The 16,122-nt window shown below is 36.4% G+C and overlaps 1 protein-coding gene across 2 annotated transcripts in view; it reads left to right on the plus strand.

Moving 5' to 3' along the window:
* The window catches only part of Gabra4 (gamma-aminobutyric acid type A receptor subunit alpha4), a 72,555-nt gene that overhangs the window by 11,587 nt on the left and 44,846 nt on the right, over positions 1-16,122 (plus strand). For both annotated transcript variants that reach the window (XM_051198072.1, XM_051198074.1), the window contains 5 exons: positions 2,316-2,383; positions 3,505-3,725; positions 3,888-3,970; positions 6,614-6,757; positions 12,131-12,283. In XM_051198072.1, the coding sequence (XP_051054029.1) occupies positions 2,316-2,383; positions 3,505-3,725; positions 3,888-3,970; positions 6,614-6,757; positions 12,131-12,283 (669 nt within the window). The remainder of the gene's footprint in view (positions 1-2,315; positions 2,384-3,504; positions 3,726-3,887; positions 3,971-6,613; positions 6,758-12,130; positions 12,284-16,122) is intronic.

Below are 16,122 nucleotides of genomic sequence, written 5' to 3' on the forward strand. Positions count from 1 at the left end.
GATTATAATTCTGAACATAGAACAGTATTTTGGAACTATTGCAAAAGCAGTAGAATTTAGGTAGATAAGAATTTTGAAATGTATTTTATTATCATGGGATATTATAGCCACAGAATTGGCATAGGCTCATACAGTTGACAATATATTAATAAGAAAAAATAGTTCTAATACTTCTCTTGTATACCCACATCACTCTCATTCTCTTGGCACACCTGTGGTATCAGTATTTCAGTGAAAACTATTGTAAATATAGTATAGAAAATGGCTTTAGTGGATGTTGGTAAACAACAGTAAATTGGACAGTTTCTTTTTGTAACTTTCTAGAAAACTGCTAATCATCGGGTCCAACCTTGTTCCTAGTAAGTCAGCAGATCTGAAGGTCTGCCATCATCTGTACTTAACCAACCTGTAGGCCCTTCTCCTATAACTTTTTACCAACACTGCATTAAATGTATCTTCAAAGTAACTTTTGCTTTACCAAGAATCTGGTAAAACAGCTTATTTGTTAGGACACTGTCAACCCAAGTTGTTTATATATGCTTGTCTCCCAGAGTACTCACTGGTAATAACAGCATTTCTGCTTTCTGATACCTTTGCAAACTGTTGCTAAGGAAATGACAATGGTTTCGAGCCAATTTGAGTAAAATTTCTGTCTCCTAGAGTTCAAAAAGTTAAAAAGTATTTGCTTCCTGAATTACTTATTTCTGGACAAATTTGGTTTTAATGAACTTATTATTACCCTTTGTTGTTGATTTTAGTTTTTCATTCAATTCAAAACTTAATTAACTTCTACCCTTTGAAAGAGGTGCATTTATATGTTTTAAAAATAAAAGCATGTGCTGTAATTTTGTTCTTATACTTCTAAAACCCATGTTCCTTAGGACACTTATTCCATAAATAATTTCTCATTCCTCCTCATTTTCTCTGTCTTGTGTGGCCTAATTGTCAGCCTGTAGAGGGAGAAATGTTTGGATTCATTTTCTTGAGGCTGAATTCAGAGTTAGAGCCTTAAGTGACACCAATTGCACTTTGCCATTTTTGGCATAAATACAATTTCCAAACCTGCATCTAAGTGATATTCTATTTTGATACAAGATGCTATAATATTGAGTTATGGAGTATGTAGCCTCTGGTCATGCAGCATTAAAAATCATAATTTAAGGAAATAATGTTCAAGGGGGAAACCATTTTTATATTTTTATGGGTGGTAAATGCTGAGTTACCTATAATAACTACTGTCACAACTGAACACATTATGAACATTTTATGTCCTTAGAAAGTGATTTACAGATAATACTTTTAATACTTTCTCAAGTCTTTGCATTGGAAGGTGTACTGCTGAATTAAACTTGTTAAACTAGGAAGGATTATGAGTTAAATCTGAACTACAAAAATTTCTAGGTTTAAAGCATATTGCTAAACATGGAAAGTGGTGGTATTTTTGTCTGTTTTCTGCGTCAACAATATAGGCAACACGACCTTACCTTTCCCTCTGGTCTAAATGTGCACATACTTACTCACTCATAATCAAGATTCATTTGGACAGTGGAGAATCTCAGTTGCAGCTGAGAGAAAGTAACATGGAATGAGTTTTAGCTGGAAGGAGCCACTGTGCTCAGCATTCCATTTGATTGCTATAAAAATTCTGTGGGACAGGTGTGGGTGCTGCAATCAAGCAAGCAGTTAAGTAACTTGCTGAAGATCAGACAGCCAACAGGTGGTGCAGCATGAATGGTTGTAACTGACAGAAGACCTTGCCTTGGATCCCAATCACCAGTGGAAGGTGTTCCTATTGTTAAAGGTGACAGTAACCATTTTGGGAGTTATTTACAAGTATCCTCAACCCCCAAAGACCCATTCCTTTCAGCTTTGGTCCTCTTCACTCCTGCATCCTGCTGCTTTGTCCTCTGAATAGCTCACTTCTTTCTAGAAACCAATCAGATGATGGACTCTTAAAAAAAAAAAAAAAAAGGCTAAAAGCTTGTGTGTGCCTGCACTGCCTGTTATTACAGTGCTCAGGTTGATGAATCTATATAGAAACAGGTTCTTGGTAAGTAATTGGGGGTGTCCATTTGCCTGCTCAGGAAACACTGCTTTTCTTTCTTTATTTTTTACTTTCAGCTTGATTTGGATGCACTCTAAACTGAACTTTAGCCTTTTTTCTGTTTTTGAGAGATTCATTATCTCACTGAAAATTCAGAATGCATGTAAAAACATGACATTTCATATCTGTATTCAGTTATTAAATATCTATTCCTCCAAGGCTGTGATGTTGATAATTATTTTTTCACACCTATTTACTTCATACTTACTAGGTCCTGTTACAGAAGTGAAAACTGACATATATGTCACCAGCTTTGGACCTGTTTCTGATGTTGAAATGGTAGGTATCTGAGACACTTTGGAGGTTTGAAGAAAATAAGCCAGAAGTGAGTCAATTAATATTTATTATGTTGTCAATTGCACAAAGCGAATGCTTGATTAAACTTAAAAGACTCTAAAGAGCATGATATTCCATCTGTATTGTAGAGCTATCATTTTTAGTATTTGTTGACTTGGAATTTTTCTCAGCAGAGAGGTATTTCCTTGTACTACCCCCACAGCAAGGCCTTCTATGGAAACTACCAAAGAGAAGGAAATGAGTAAATTAATGATGTACACAACATTACATTTCTAACAGCCTTTTTGCTTCCTCACTGGCTCAGTTGCTTGCTTTCCACCCTCTGATTCTACCCTTTCCCTTTCATGCATAAGCAGGGCAAGAAGGCCAGCATTTATACGGATGTCTTCATCCCTTCAACTATGCTCTCATATATGTACCTAATAAACATAATGACAAGGCTACACTACATTTTTCTTGACCTGAGGCTCCTAATGGTTTGAAGCCCTATAGGTAATTTTTAATACACTTTTGAAAACAAAGTTTGTCTTATTTTAAAAATTGGCTTCAGCTGGGCATTGGTAGCACATGCCTTTAATCCCAGCACTCAGAAGGCAAAGGCAGGCAGGATCTCTGTGAGTTCAATGCCAGCCTGTTCTACAAAGCTAGTTCCAGGACAGGCTCCAAAGCAATACAGAGAAACCCTGTGTCAAAAAAAAAAAAAAAAAAAAAAAAAAAAAAAAAAAAAGGCTTCATCTTAAAGAAATGCCTATAATTTTATGATCAATTATGAAGCAATACCTCTTACATATTAACTGATATTTGCTCTGTTATATGTACAGCCAAATTACCTGGTGTTGTCAGCTTTTACTTAATTACAGTAATTAGTCCTCAGTAACTAATGATTATGGTGAGTTACTTCTTATGCATACAGAAGCTGAAAGGGTCAAGATGGACTTTGTAGTGCATATTTACTCTGAAACTCTCTGTTCTGTGGGATTTAAGATAATCTCTGCTTCTATTACTTTCCGCTGGTGTAGTCTTTTATGATCAGGAGAGGTTAGAACTTACTACTTTTTACATATATATGTATGTAGTCACCTGTGACTTGACTACTTCCCTAGGAATATACAATGGATGTGTTCTTCAGACAGACATGGATTGACAAAAGACTAAAATATGATGGTCCCATTGAAATTTTGAGGTTGAACAATATGATGGTCACCAAAGTTTGGACCCCTGATACTTTCTTCAGGAATGGAAAGAAATCTGTCTCACATAACATGACAGCTCCAAATAAGCTTTTTAGAATTATGAGAAATGGCACTATTTTATACACAATGAGGTAATGGATTTTTCATTTTGAATTCTTTATCCACAACTTCTCTCTTTCTTACTTCTCTCCTCCTTCCCTTCCTTCTTGTTTTCTATCTCTCCATCATAAGAATCTGTAATAGTAATGTTAAAAAGGGGGTTAACTTTACTTCATTGCATTTTTCCATGATAGACTCACCATCAGTGCGGAGTGTCCCATGAGACTGGTGGATTTCCCTATGGATGGTCATGCCTGCCCTTTGAAATTTGGGAGTTGTAAGTGACATTAAAAGTATTCGTTCAAATTTCTGATTATCTTCTTCAAGTTCATAATTGTGTATTTATGCAATTTTAATTATCCAGCATTTGAATCCTTATCTGTGAGAAAATTTTTGCAAGTTTTAATTATTTAAATTATTAATTTTTAAATGACAAAGTGATATCCCCCCAAAAGTCCTATTTTTACAGATGGTTATAGAAGACTGAGTCATAACAAATAAGTCTATGGACACTTGTGTAACATAGGGATTTAGGAGCAATTTGTCTGTGCCAGAGGTGCAGCATAGAAAATGCACTGTGAAGGAGGTATAATTTAACAGTGTCAGCAGAAATTCTTTAAAAGTGGACTGGAAAAAGGCAAATATGTATATATATTCCTGAAATAACCTGAGTTAAAATATCACTGCTAGTAATAATAGCTGAACTGTCACAAATGTCTAGTTCAGGTGGTGGGGGGGGAGAGAATTTATTGGCTGACATTCTGTTGACTACATTAAGGAGTATAATTTTGAAAATTTTAACCCATGGACATGGACTCTTTTGATATCTTTTTTTTTCCTGTGGAAATGGGCTGAAGAGGGGCTGGAGTAAAAGCATGGGAGATCTGGTGCCTGCTGCTTTCATGCAATCAAAAATGGCAGTTGGTTAGACTAGCATGGCAAGAAAGGAGCAAATGTGAAGTAGACGTGTTTGGAAAACTTAGCAGAGATGAAGGCAAGAGGAACACATGAGTGGGTAGTAAAGGATATGAGACTCCCTTCAAGCTCCTTTCTTCGAGATGGCAACAAAATGTGATTGCTCTTGTGAAGTCTGCTTCCAACATTCAATTCAATCAGAATCTCCCAAAAATAGATGTTGGCTTTTACTATTGCTTCAGAATCTTCGTTTCACTGATTGTGAAACCAGTGCCTGCTGTTCTCATTGCTCATTGCTTGACTTAATGAGAATCGGCAGTCACCATTCTTTTTATAACCCTTGTAATCACAATACTCAGTGGGCTAACTTGGGATTAGAGAAAGTCATTCGCTCCCTGACCAACAATTTATTAAGACAAGATACAAACAGAAGTATCCACAGAAAAATACTGGGGCAGAGTTAAAATTATATTTTTACTGTAATAATTCAAAAATTATAAAAGATAAAGATAGTTTTCATCTGAGAAAGTCTTCTCTTCCTAAGACATCTCTGGTTGTCCTCTGAAGCATTCTTGCAGTGACTAGAGCTAAGTTGCTGCTACCTCAGACTTATTTAGGAGTAAGGCACCACTCCAAAGAAAATGGGCTCCAAATAGCCAGTTTAAGCACTCTGTGGATGGGTGGGGGGGTAAGATGGGAGGAACAGGAGAGGTGGGAAGAACTGGGATTGGATTGTAAAATGAGACAAGATTGTTTTTAAAAAATGCTTTTGAAAAAAGGAATCACATTTTTGGAAAGTATATTGGTTTACCTATACCATACTATACCAGCAAACAGCTTTTGCTGAGTAAATTAATTCTTCATACTACTTTTTTTGAAGAGAAATACCACTATTAAATTATACTTAAAATAAGAAGATTGTGAAAGACGATGCAAGAAAAAGATTATTCTATTATTATAGGGTATCCAAGAGATGACTCCTGATGAAAGAAAAAGATAAGAGTATAGCATGTAAGAGTTTCGATATATAGCACTATGAATACACTTCCAGAGATAGACATTGACATGAAACTGTGTAATGTTGGATGATAACTCAAGCTTCGTAGTGTGTTTTCCAAGGTCATCCACAAGGAAAACCTCTCTGGGTATGGGCTCATTTAGTAGGATTAAACAAGTTCACCAGGGACCTCCTGCATTCCAGCCATTTTAGGGATGTTTGTAGGGGAGGATGACACATAATTCATTCCGGTTTTTTTGAACTTATTTGTGCATGAGCCAAGCTATCTGTTCTGGGTAGAGTGGTAAGCAAGCAGCTGGTCTCCATTTGCACTGAACAAGGAATAACAGAAAATGTACTCAAATTGCATTGGGGAGGATTCTTTGAAGATAGAAGGGAAAGTGTCCTAATTGCAAGCTTCTAAAGGTACTGGAACTGGCTGTGTAATTCCCTGGTGAGCTTTGCAGCCAGTATAGTCAGAACTCTGAAGAATGGTTTCCAAGTGGCATGTGCATTGGCCAGAGGCAAAGTCTAAAGCAGGTGACCCCTGGAGAGCTCACTCACAAGGAGGATTTGCTTTGGTTTTGTTTGTGTTACCACAGGCAGTATCTGATACATTTCTAGATGGAAGAGCTGTATGGGATTGTTCAAGTAAGAACAGACAAGAGTGAAAAAATTAGGAGTTTCACAGATGTTTAGGAAGTTTGGACTATCTTCTTTCCAAACTATCTGCCTTGTTTGGAATGGCAATATGACCATCTGCACTGGTACAAATGTAGCTTTATTGTACTAGTTTCATTCTTCACCCTATTCTATCTTTTGACATAAAAACAATAAAATCTATAATTTATTTAGTATCTTGATTTTCTAAATTATGAACATGTTTAAAGTGTCATAATGAGTATTGTTTCCCCTTTTGTTGTCATTGGACATTTGTCACATTAAACGTTGAATTTTAAGATTGGCAAATGAGTCCTGACTGTAAGCATACTCTCTTCTCTTATTAAGATGCATATCCCAAGAGCGAGATGATTTACACCTGGACCAAAGGCCCTGAGAAGTCAGTGGAGGTGCCCAAGGAGTCTTCTAGCTTAGTTCAATACGACCTAATTGGGCAGACTGTGTCAAGTGAAACTATCAAATCTATTACAGGTGAGATTGCATGCAAATACACACCCCCCACAGTGTCTGTGTGGGTATGGGTATGAGGTTTTTTTGTTCACACGTGTGTGTATGCATGTGTGTATGTAGGCATGTGTGTGGAAATATGGGTGTGTATATGTGACCAGTCAAATAGGGTCATCCATTTTTTTTTTTTTTTTTTTTTTTTTTTTTTTTGTCTCTTATTGTCCTGGAGCTTGCTAAGAAAGCAGTCAGGTCCTTGAGCCACAGGGTCCTCTAATCTTTGCTCCCCCATTCTGAGATTACAAGCCTGGATTACCTACTTCATCATGCTGTTTTTTTTTTTTTTTTTTTTTTTCCTTAATGTGGTTTCAACTTAGGGCTTTATGCTTTTATGACAAGAACTTTACCAACTGAGATACATCCCCAGCTCCCTCTTAGTAAGATTTTTAATGGCAAAAATCAATGGGCTACTTGCCATCAGCAATGGAATTTTATCCCATACTTTTCGTTGAAATAGTCAGTATTTTCAGGGGAATTTTTTCCCAGAAGTAGAGCTGATATATTTATAATCTTACATCAGTTTAAAATAAATTCTGAGTTCGTGAGACAGGAGAAATGAATAGACCTTTCTTACATAGAAACAAAAGCCAAAAATTAAATATATTAAAACTGTTTTCAACAAAATATGAGGAAAAGTTTGGCTCTGATTCTGTGGCACTTTTCACAAATTTTTAATATTACCCAATTTTATGGTATCGTTTCTTCTCTTTGTTCCAAAGTGAAAGCAAAATCCAAAGCATGCTTGCAAATTATATTTAGAGTCCACATTAAAATTTTCATACAAGTGGATGGGTAGCTATACTGGTGATTCTTGGATTTTAAAATATGAATAGAAGTAATCTTAAGATTTAGCTTCTGTAGTGAGATAGTTACTTTGTCTCCTTCTGTGGCACTGACCATGCCCATTGGGGGTGGAGCCATGGGCGGAAGTGACCTATGGAAGGAGGTCTGAGGAAGAGCCAGGGAATGCTCTCTTGCTGGCAGGACTCGGACAGGAGAACATCCGGTAAAACTTGCTGGTGTTCATCTGTCTAGGTTGTAAGTTATTTCTCCCTAAATAAACATCTATTCGGCCTATTTGTTTATCCTGATCCTTATTTAACCGCAATAAGCTTCTATCACATCTAATGAGAAAATTGGCCACTTATAGCTTGTTCCAAAATGGTGTTTTTTCCATACACATCTTTACCAGGAATAATTAATGATATTTATCTTAATACACTTTTAATGCTATACCAAAATATCACAAACTGCATATTTATACCTGCAACAGACTTGCTTTTCAAGCCTGAGATCTGGAAAGACAAACGTTAGGGTGTCAGCAGACTCAATGTTTGCTGAGAGCTTGGTTCCTGGTACATGGAATAGTCCTGTCTCCAAGAGTCCTCACACCTGGACACATACAGGGAAGGATTTCTAAGGTAGATTGTTTTATACAAATGCTAATGCTTCTCTTGACTGCTCCATCCTCATATGCTAACCATCTATCAAAGACCAGTCCTTAATATTACCATATTGGAGGTTAGGTTTCAAAATGTGATTCCCCACTCCTCTTTTTGATACAGGATCTCACATAGATCAGGATGGCTTGACACTTGGCTTTGTAGCCCAGGATAGCCTTACAATGGAATTTATTCAGCTTCAGCCTCCAGAGTGCTGGAACTGGAAGTGTCCCATTGTGCCAGGCACACTCTGTGATTTCTTTAAAAACCAGTATTTAGACAAGGTGGTAGTTAAAATGTAGTCAGAAGTTATTATCTCATAGGAATCATTAACAATTTCTTCTTGTATTGAATTCTCATTACCTGTGGAGATAGTACTGTTACCATCTTTATTCCTCTAATGAGGAGTATGTAAATATAATGTACTTAAGTAACTTGTCTGGCTGCCATGAGCCCCAAATTCATAGACACTCTGAGTTCTGTAAACTTTCTTAACAGGCCCTGAATGTCACTGTATTAGGAAAAAAAAAAACAAAAAACAAACAAACAAAAAAAAAAAAACAAAAAACAAAAGTGGAGTAGTTATTGCAGTATCTTGAACAATGGAGTGAAATGAGAGAGACTGCTTTTTGTTATTTTAAGGAATGTATTGATAATGCACTGATCTGAAGGGGAATGAGTCTAAAAGAAACAAGGTCATGGAAGCAGAGTGGAATGATGCTTTCCAGGCTCACAATTTCAGCCTAGCAAAATAAGTCATCCCAGGTAGTTATGACCACCTGATGAATACTGTTGACAGTTTGTAAAGAGGAAGGATTTCAGATGTTTCTATCACAAAAATACAGTAAGCAAGATGTTGCAAAGAAGCTTGTGAATCGGATGGATCCTCTGTGACAGACTATGTCTTATCATTTTTATTGATGAATACATAACCTCCAAACTAATCAAGTAGTATATGCATTAAATATAGGCAGGATTTTGAACATACTTTATACCTCAAAAATGGTTTAAGAAGTAGAAGCAAGTGACAAGAAATGAGACTTTAATTCTTTTTTTATAATCATTTTTTATTTAGAAACAATCTTATTTTACATATCAATCCCAGTTCCCTCTCCCTCCCATCCTCCCATATCCCCCACTGACTCCCACATCGCACCCCCCATCTACTCCCCAGGAAGAGTGAGGCCTTCCATGGGGGATCATCAAAGTCTGTCACATCATTTGGGAGAGGGCCAGGCTCTCCCCCTGTATCTAGGCTGAGAGAGTAGCCCTTCATAGGGAATGGGCTCCCAAAGTCCATTTGTGCACTAGGGATAAACACTGTTCCACTGCCAGAGGTCCCATAGACAACTCAGGCCTCCTAACTGACACCACATTTAGAAGGCTTGGTTTGGTCCAATGATCGTTCCCCAGTAGTTGAAATCAATTCATGAGACTGTCCATTGTGAAATATTTTAGCTCACTGTCTCCTCACTTGAAACTGCTTTTTATAAATCTAAACACCCTGTTATGAAATTGCTGGTACTGTTTCTCTCCCCCAAACTCTGATTTATTTATTTATTTTTAGCTTTCAGTTTTGAGATCATAATTAAAACATTTCTCCTGTGCCTTTCCTCCCTCCAAAACTTTCCATATACCTGTTCACATTCTACTTCCAATTCAGGGCCTCTTCTTTCACTAATTGCATATATATATATATATATATATACACACACACACACATATATATATATATATACACATATATATATATATTTCTAAATATAACATTTTCAGTTGATGTAATGTTGTGTGTTTGTTTTCACAAACTGGTGTGCTCTTCCATGGGGAAGACCACCTCTCCCACTCTTAGCTTGCCTCAGTTCACTATATTGCTTTGTGTATGGTTGAGGTCTTATGGGTTTTTCTCCTTCCAGTCTGACATGTCTATTGGTACTGTCCTTATTCAGTTCACAGTTAGACAGTTAAGATGGTGAGAAATGGGTATAGCTTCTATTATTACTAGGAGACACAAATTAGGAAACACAGGCTCCCACAACAAACCTCCTGGTCCTCTGGCTCAGTTACAACATTTGCAAATTCCAGTGTCTTGTGTCATTTCTATACCTGTCACATGCATCATCATTTTGGGAATATCCTTCTTACATTAATTATGAAATAATGCAATGACCTCCTAATAAGTACCTCCGCTTCTTGTGACCTTCTAAATTGTGTTGATTTTCACATGTGTTGGTTCGAAAACACATCTGGGAGTAGAGATTTATAAATCTTTGTCTTAATTTGTGAATATTCACTGGACATTAAATAACATTCTCTATCTATTCCTTCTAAGAAAGCTGGTTGTCAACAGCTACCAGAAAGTTTATTGTTTATTTACTTCTAGGATTTTTAAAGTTATGTCTCTTATATCTATTTGTACCTTTACTTAGGTATGGTCACTTAGAAATACAATTAATGAAACTTCTCTCTATACTTCTGTACATATACAGGTATGAGATATGTTTGAATAAAATATATTCATATTTACATAGTTTTATAGAAATTTATGTATTTCATGTCTTTCCAAAATTGAGCTTTTCGTTTTCAGTGAATGTATATTTACATTGTTTCATTTGCTTTTCTATAAATAACAAGCCTAAATTCTGCTTTATTAAATTAATTTCTATTATTTTACATACCAATCCCAGTTTCCTCTCTTTCCTGTCCTCCTTTGCCCCCCATTGTTCCCCATACCACACACCCATCCACTCCTCAGGGAGGGTGAGGGCTCCCATGGGGGATCAACAAAGTCTGTCACATCATTTGTGACAGGACCGAGGCCCTCCCCTGTGCATCTAGGCTGAGAGAGTAACCCTCTATAGGGAATGGGCTCCCAAAACCCATTTATGCACCATGGATAAATACTGGTTCCACTGTCAGAGGCCCCATAGACTGCCTAAGCCCACCAATTGACCCCTACATTCAGGGGTACTGATTCAGTCTTATGCTGGTTCCCCAGAAGCAGAGATTCACAGCTAACAACTGAGCTGAACTCAAGATTGATGAGCAAAGGGGTAAAACAGCTGACCTGAGGAAGTGGGAGCTCATAAACCCCAGTCTAAATTCTGCTTTTCGATTGATATGTAAAATAAGAAAAAAATAAAAAACAAAAATTAAAAGAAATTGCTGACGATTGTGATTGGATAGATTGCTAAGTAGGTAATGTGTTCATTGCGAAAGCATAAGAACCTGAGTTCAGATTCCTAGGACCCACGTGAAAAGCCAATTGTGATGTCATGTGCCTGTAATCTTAGCACTGCATAAGCAGAGATAGGAAGATCCTGAGGGTGTGTTGGACAACCAGTCTTTAGAATTTTTATCTTTAGGTTCACTGACAGACCAAGTCTCAGATAGATGGATGGATGAAAGGATGGATGATGAATGGATAGATAGATAGATAGATAGATAGATAGATAGATAGATAACACAGCTACAGAATAAGTCACACAATGCCCAACATTGATTTCTGGCTTCCACATGAAAATGAACATACAGTGTGTGCAAACACATGTACATATTCATAAACCACACATATATGCACATATTGAAAAATAAAGCAAATTGCTTTATCATATTTAACATTTGAAACAAAAACACTGTCATCTCTTGAAGTCATAGCCCATTATTAAGTTGCTTAATCTGTACATAGAAAACGTAATTTTTCTGAGTAATGATGATGTTCATTGTCATCCTCTATTTTGCTTTCTTACCCACAGGATGGAACTATGCATTTCTCATTGAAATATGCAGAAAATATAATTCATCAGCTAAGAATGCTTTGTTAGTCTAACATATGATCATGAAGCAACTGAATAATTTACTGCAACCCAATAATGTATTTTCTTTATCTTTCTGGCAGGTGAATACATTGTTATGACAGTTTATTTCCACCTCAGACGGAAGATGGGCTATTTTATGATTCAGACTTATATCCCATGCATTATGACAGTGATCCTTTCTCAAGTTTCCTTCTGGATAAATAAGGAGTCTGTTCCAGCTAGAACTGTATTTGGTAATTTCAATTTATTTCTTGTTCACATTACAGTTTTGATGGTGACTCATAGGATGAGCGAATCCTTTTATATTTCTTAGAAACTATTATTACACATTAGTATACCAAACCAAACTGAGTAAGGAACTATTTGAGTACTCATTTCTAACTGGTCAATATAACATACTGCTTCGTGGAGAGATAAGGACAACATGTCCCTTTCTGATGTCCTGTCAGAATTCTGTTTTTGAGAACCAGTCAGGTGAAAACAAAGGGTAAATGTGGATATAATGTTACTTTCAGTGATATTCTTGAGCTGCTAGCTTAATGCTGTGTAATTGAATTAACATTATGTCTAGGTATTAAAATGAAATGCATAGACATCTTAAAATAAGACAAATAAAAGTTATGCCTGACTGCACATGAAAGCCTGGTTTTTAGTGAAAGGAAACAAAATGCAAATGGATTAAACACATTGAAAGGAAAGGTATTCTGTAGGTAGTCTTTCAGCTCAATGTATTTTATATATATAATTTCTGTTTTTTTCCTATTGTGGTTCCTCTATAGTATTCTAAATGATAAGCCTCTTAAAATGTATAGGCTTAACATTTTTGTGTTAAATAAGTCTTTTCTAGATCTGGGGTGCTTTCACATCATAACATCACTTATAGTTAAATCTATTTAGTGTAATAAAGTTATCTATTCTTAATTTTTTTTCCACTTGATCAACATCATTCAGTGTTGGAAAAAGAATGGAAATGATCAGACTTCTTTCAGAATGGAAGCATAAGTCTCCTAAGATATGCTGATTTCTCCCTTTTGCTTTTCAGTTAGATTTAACTGAGGGCACAACATTTTCTGTCATACAACAGCTGCAGGAAGGCTGGTGAGGAATTCATGTGAGCCTTTCACCTTACTTTGCTATAATGGCAATCCCTAACAAAAACAGCTCAGGGTGCCAAGGTTTACTTTGGCTCATGATCTCAGAAAGATTACAAAGCAGAATTAGCAGCACTGGTCCTGGAAGGAGCATCAGAGTTCTGCTGTCACTGCTGTGGAGAGAAAGTAGAGAACGTCAACTGTTGCCAGGACTGAAGCAACTTTCAGTGGCCGTCATTGATAATCAGTCAGTCTGGCCCTGCCTCAGAATGGTTCCACAACTTTCACCATACTGAAACGAGCTGGGAATAGGGGATTCTCTGAGAACATTGTAGATTCAAACCATAGCATTCCCCATCTTCAGAGACAGGTGTGTCTTGTCTTCAACAAACCTAAAATCCTCCTACAATGTTATTTCTTCCACACATACCTAGTGTCTCTGTAATGCTGACGGTATGGGAATTATGGTTAAAACTCAAACAGGGAGTCAGTGTCAGAGGTAGGGTTTGGTTCAAGCTACTTCATAAAGTTATGAAAGTTTAATTAAATGACTGCACATTGCAGATGTAGAATAAATGTTAACTGCTAAATATAGATATGAAAATGAAATATGGAAAATACATCTAAAACTCAAATATGTCACTTTCTCTATCCTCTAATTGAGTTAATATACTTCCCCTTCAAAACTAGTGAAGATTTAAAAAACATTGTTATTAGTTTTTAAAAATGTTTCTTATAATATTTTTTGATAATATTCACCATTCCCCACTATTCCATCAAACTACTCCCATATCCATCCTCCACCTTCTTTTCCTACGTCTTTTTAAAAATAATAGTTCACAGAGCCCCACTTGTGCTAACAATATACTTACAGATGACTTATAAGAGATTGATTTCATTCTCAGTTTCCTTCATTTTGAAGAAAATGTATTTCTGGTGTGTTCCCCATATAGTTTGAGATTCTTGGCATTATTTGTCTTATTTAGTACTCATCAAGATTTTGAAGTCCTAACACATTATGTTCAGAAGCAGCCAGACAGGGCAACTGAATGTGATATGCAAGTCCTTCAGCTTGCTCTAGTGTGATTGAAGAGACAGGCAGATCGTTGGAGCTCACTGGCAAGATGGTGTAGCCACAATGACGAGATCCAGGCCCTGTCACAGAAATAAAGGTGGTAGGGAAGACTCCTTGTATTTTCCTTGGCATCCATGAGAATGCCACATATACACATAGACCTACCCACAGGCATTATTCACATACAAATCTTAAAATTTTTGGATCTACACACACACACACACACACACACACACACTTCTGTCTATAATGTGCTTAACACATTATATATTAAAACAAGCTGAATTGCTTCATCTCTTAGGGTTGCTAAGAGGATTGAATGCATTAATCTGAGTAAAACATTTGAAAAAATCCTTAGCACACAGCACATATAATTTTATTATTGTTGGTTGATGAATCTACTTGCCCATGAGAAATATTCAATAGTGTGGGAGAAGGTAACATCCATTGCAGCTGATCTCAGCTAATGTTTCCTCTATAAACAAGACAGTACAAGGAAATTAAGCAGTATAGCAAAATGCTAGGATTACTAGTGCCAGCACGGAGTAAATAAACACTTTGGGGTCCTATTACTTAACATTCACAATAGTTCAGCAAGATAGGCATTCTCAGTTTTTATAGATAAGGACAACAGTGCAAAGATATGAAACTTTTATCAAGTCATGTAATTCTAAGAGGTGCACCCAAGACAATGTACATAACATCGAGAATTCAGTCATGCTATCCTTGCAGCAGGTATTGGTGTGTAGAAGTAGGGAAAAGGACTTGTGAAAAAATTCCAGAGCTTCTGATTGAGGAATCTTTGCCATTAGGTTTTTCTCATTTAGAATATGAAATGTTCCTGGCTGTGTCTAAACCTAGATTAATATTAGTTTTGATCAATCAAGAACATCACAACTATGATTAAATCTTCAAATCATAAACTATTTCACAATTATAATTATTAGACTTGTATCAAGGGTGTAGAATAGCTTTCTCCTTAGGGAAGTAAAGCCCAGTGTGGTTAGGGTCATTCATTATTTACTCCATATGAGATTTAGGCTAGTATTGCTCTTCCTCAACTCTCATCTCTCCTTTCACTTACAAAGCTACAGTGAACTGGCTCACAGAAAACACCAGGGTGAGCAAAACCCTGAAGCAGCACATGTCTGAAAAACAGAATATGTGAGTTCTTTCCAAAGGCCTTCTATCTTGAAATTTGTCTGACTCTATTTTTTTTTTAATTATTCCACTATGGTTAAACATTAAACACAAGTAGATGCCAGCTGGCATATTGAAATCATTGCTATTTCATTTTCTAGGAATGGCCAGCCAAAAATTCACTCTTGTGTACAATCTTAGCCTACTCCATTTCCTCTCCCCACTCCTGGGCCAGCCAATATGGTGCATATTCAGCAGTCTTAATGCACAGACTGGCATCAATACTTGAACACACAAAAATAATTATGTCTTTGAAGTGTTTTCAGGGTTAGATTCTTATCAAAAGAGTTAGCTTCGGTTTTCTGTTGATCAGTGCTTATTCTGCCAAGTACTACACCTGATGAAAGGGAATATGCACATTACTAAATTCCTACACAAGACAGAGAACTTTTAATGTCTTACGAGATGGCAAATTTTAAACCAAACTTTGAGCCAATTGTTCTTGTCAGCCAACATTCCCAATTTTGTCAACAGTTACAACATAGCAACCATACTATCTAGAAGACCTTTTCATAAACAAAACAACCATGAAAGAAAAATGTAAGATATCCAGATGTAGCATGCTATTGTGTTGGTATAAGCAATGTGATTTAAGGTAAGCCATCAACCTGATTCTGAACAATTGAATGTCCTCACTCAATTCATAACTCAGTAATGACCTTAGTATTTTGTTTGTTTAATGTCATCCAGAAAATTTTTTCACATG

This window comes from Phodopus roborovskii, unplaced genomic scaffold (assembly GCF_943737965.1).
Source record: "Phodopus roborovskii unplaced genomic scaffold, PHOROB, whole genome shotgun sequence".
Classification (NCBI taxonomy): Eukaryota; Metazoa; Chordata; class Mammalia; order Rodentia; family Cricetidae; genus Phodopus; species Phodopus roborovskii.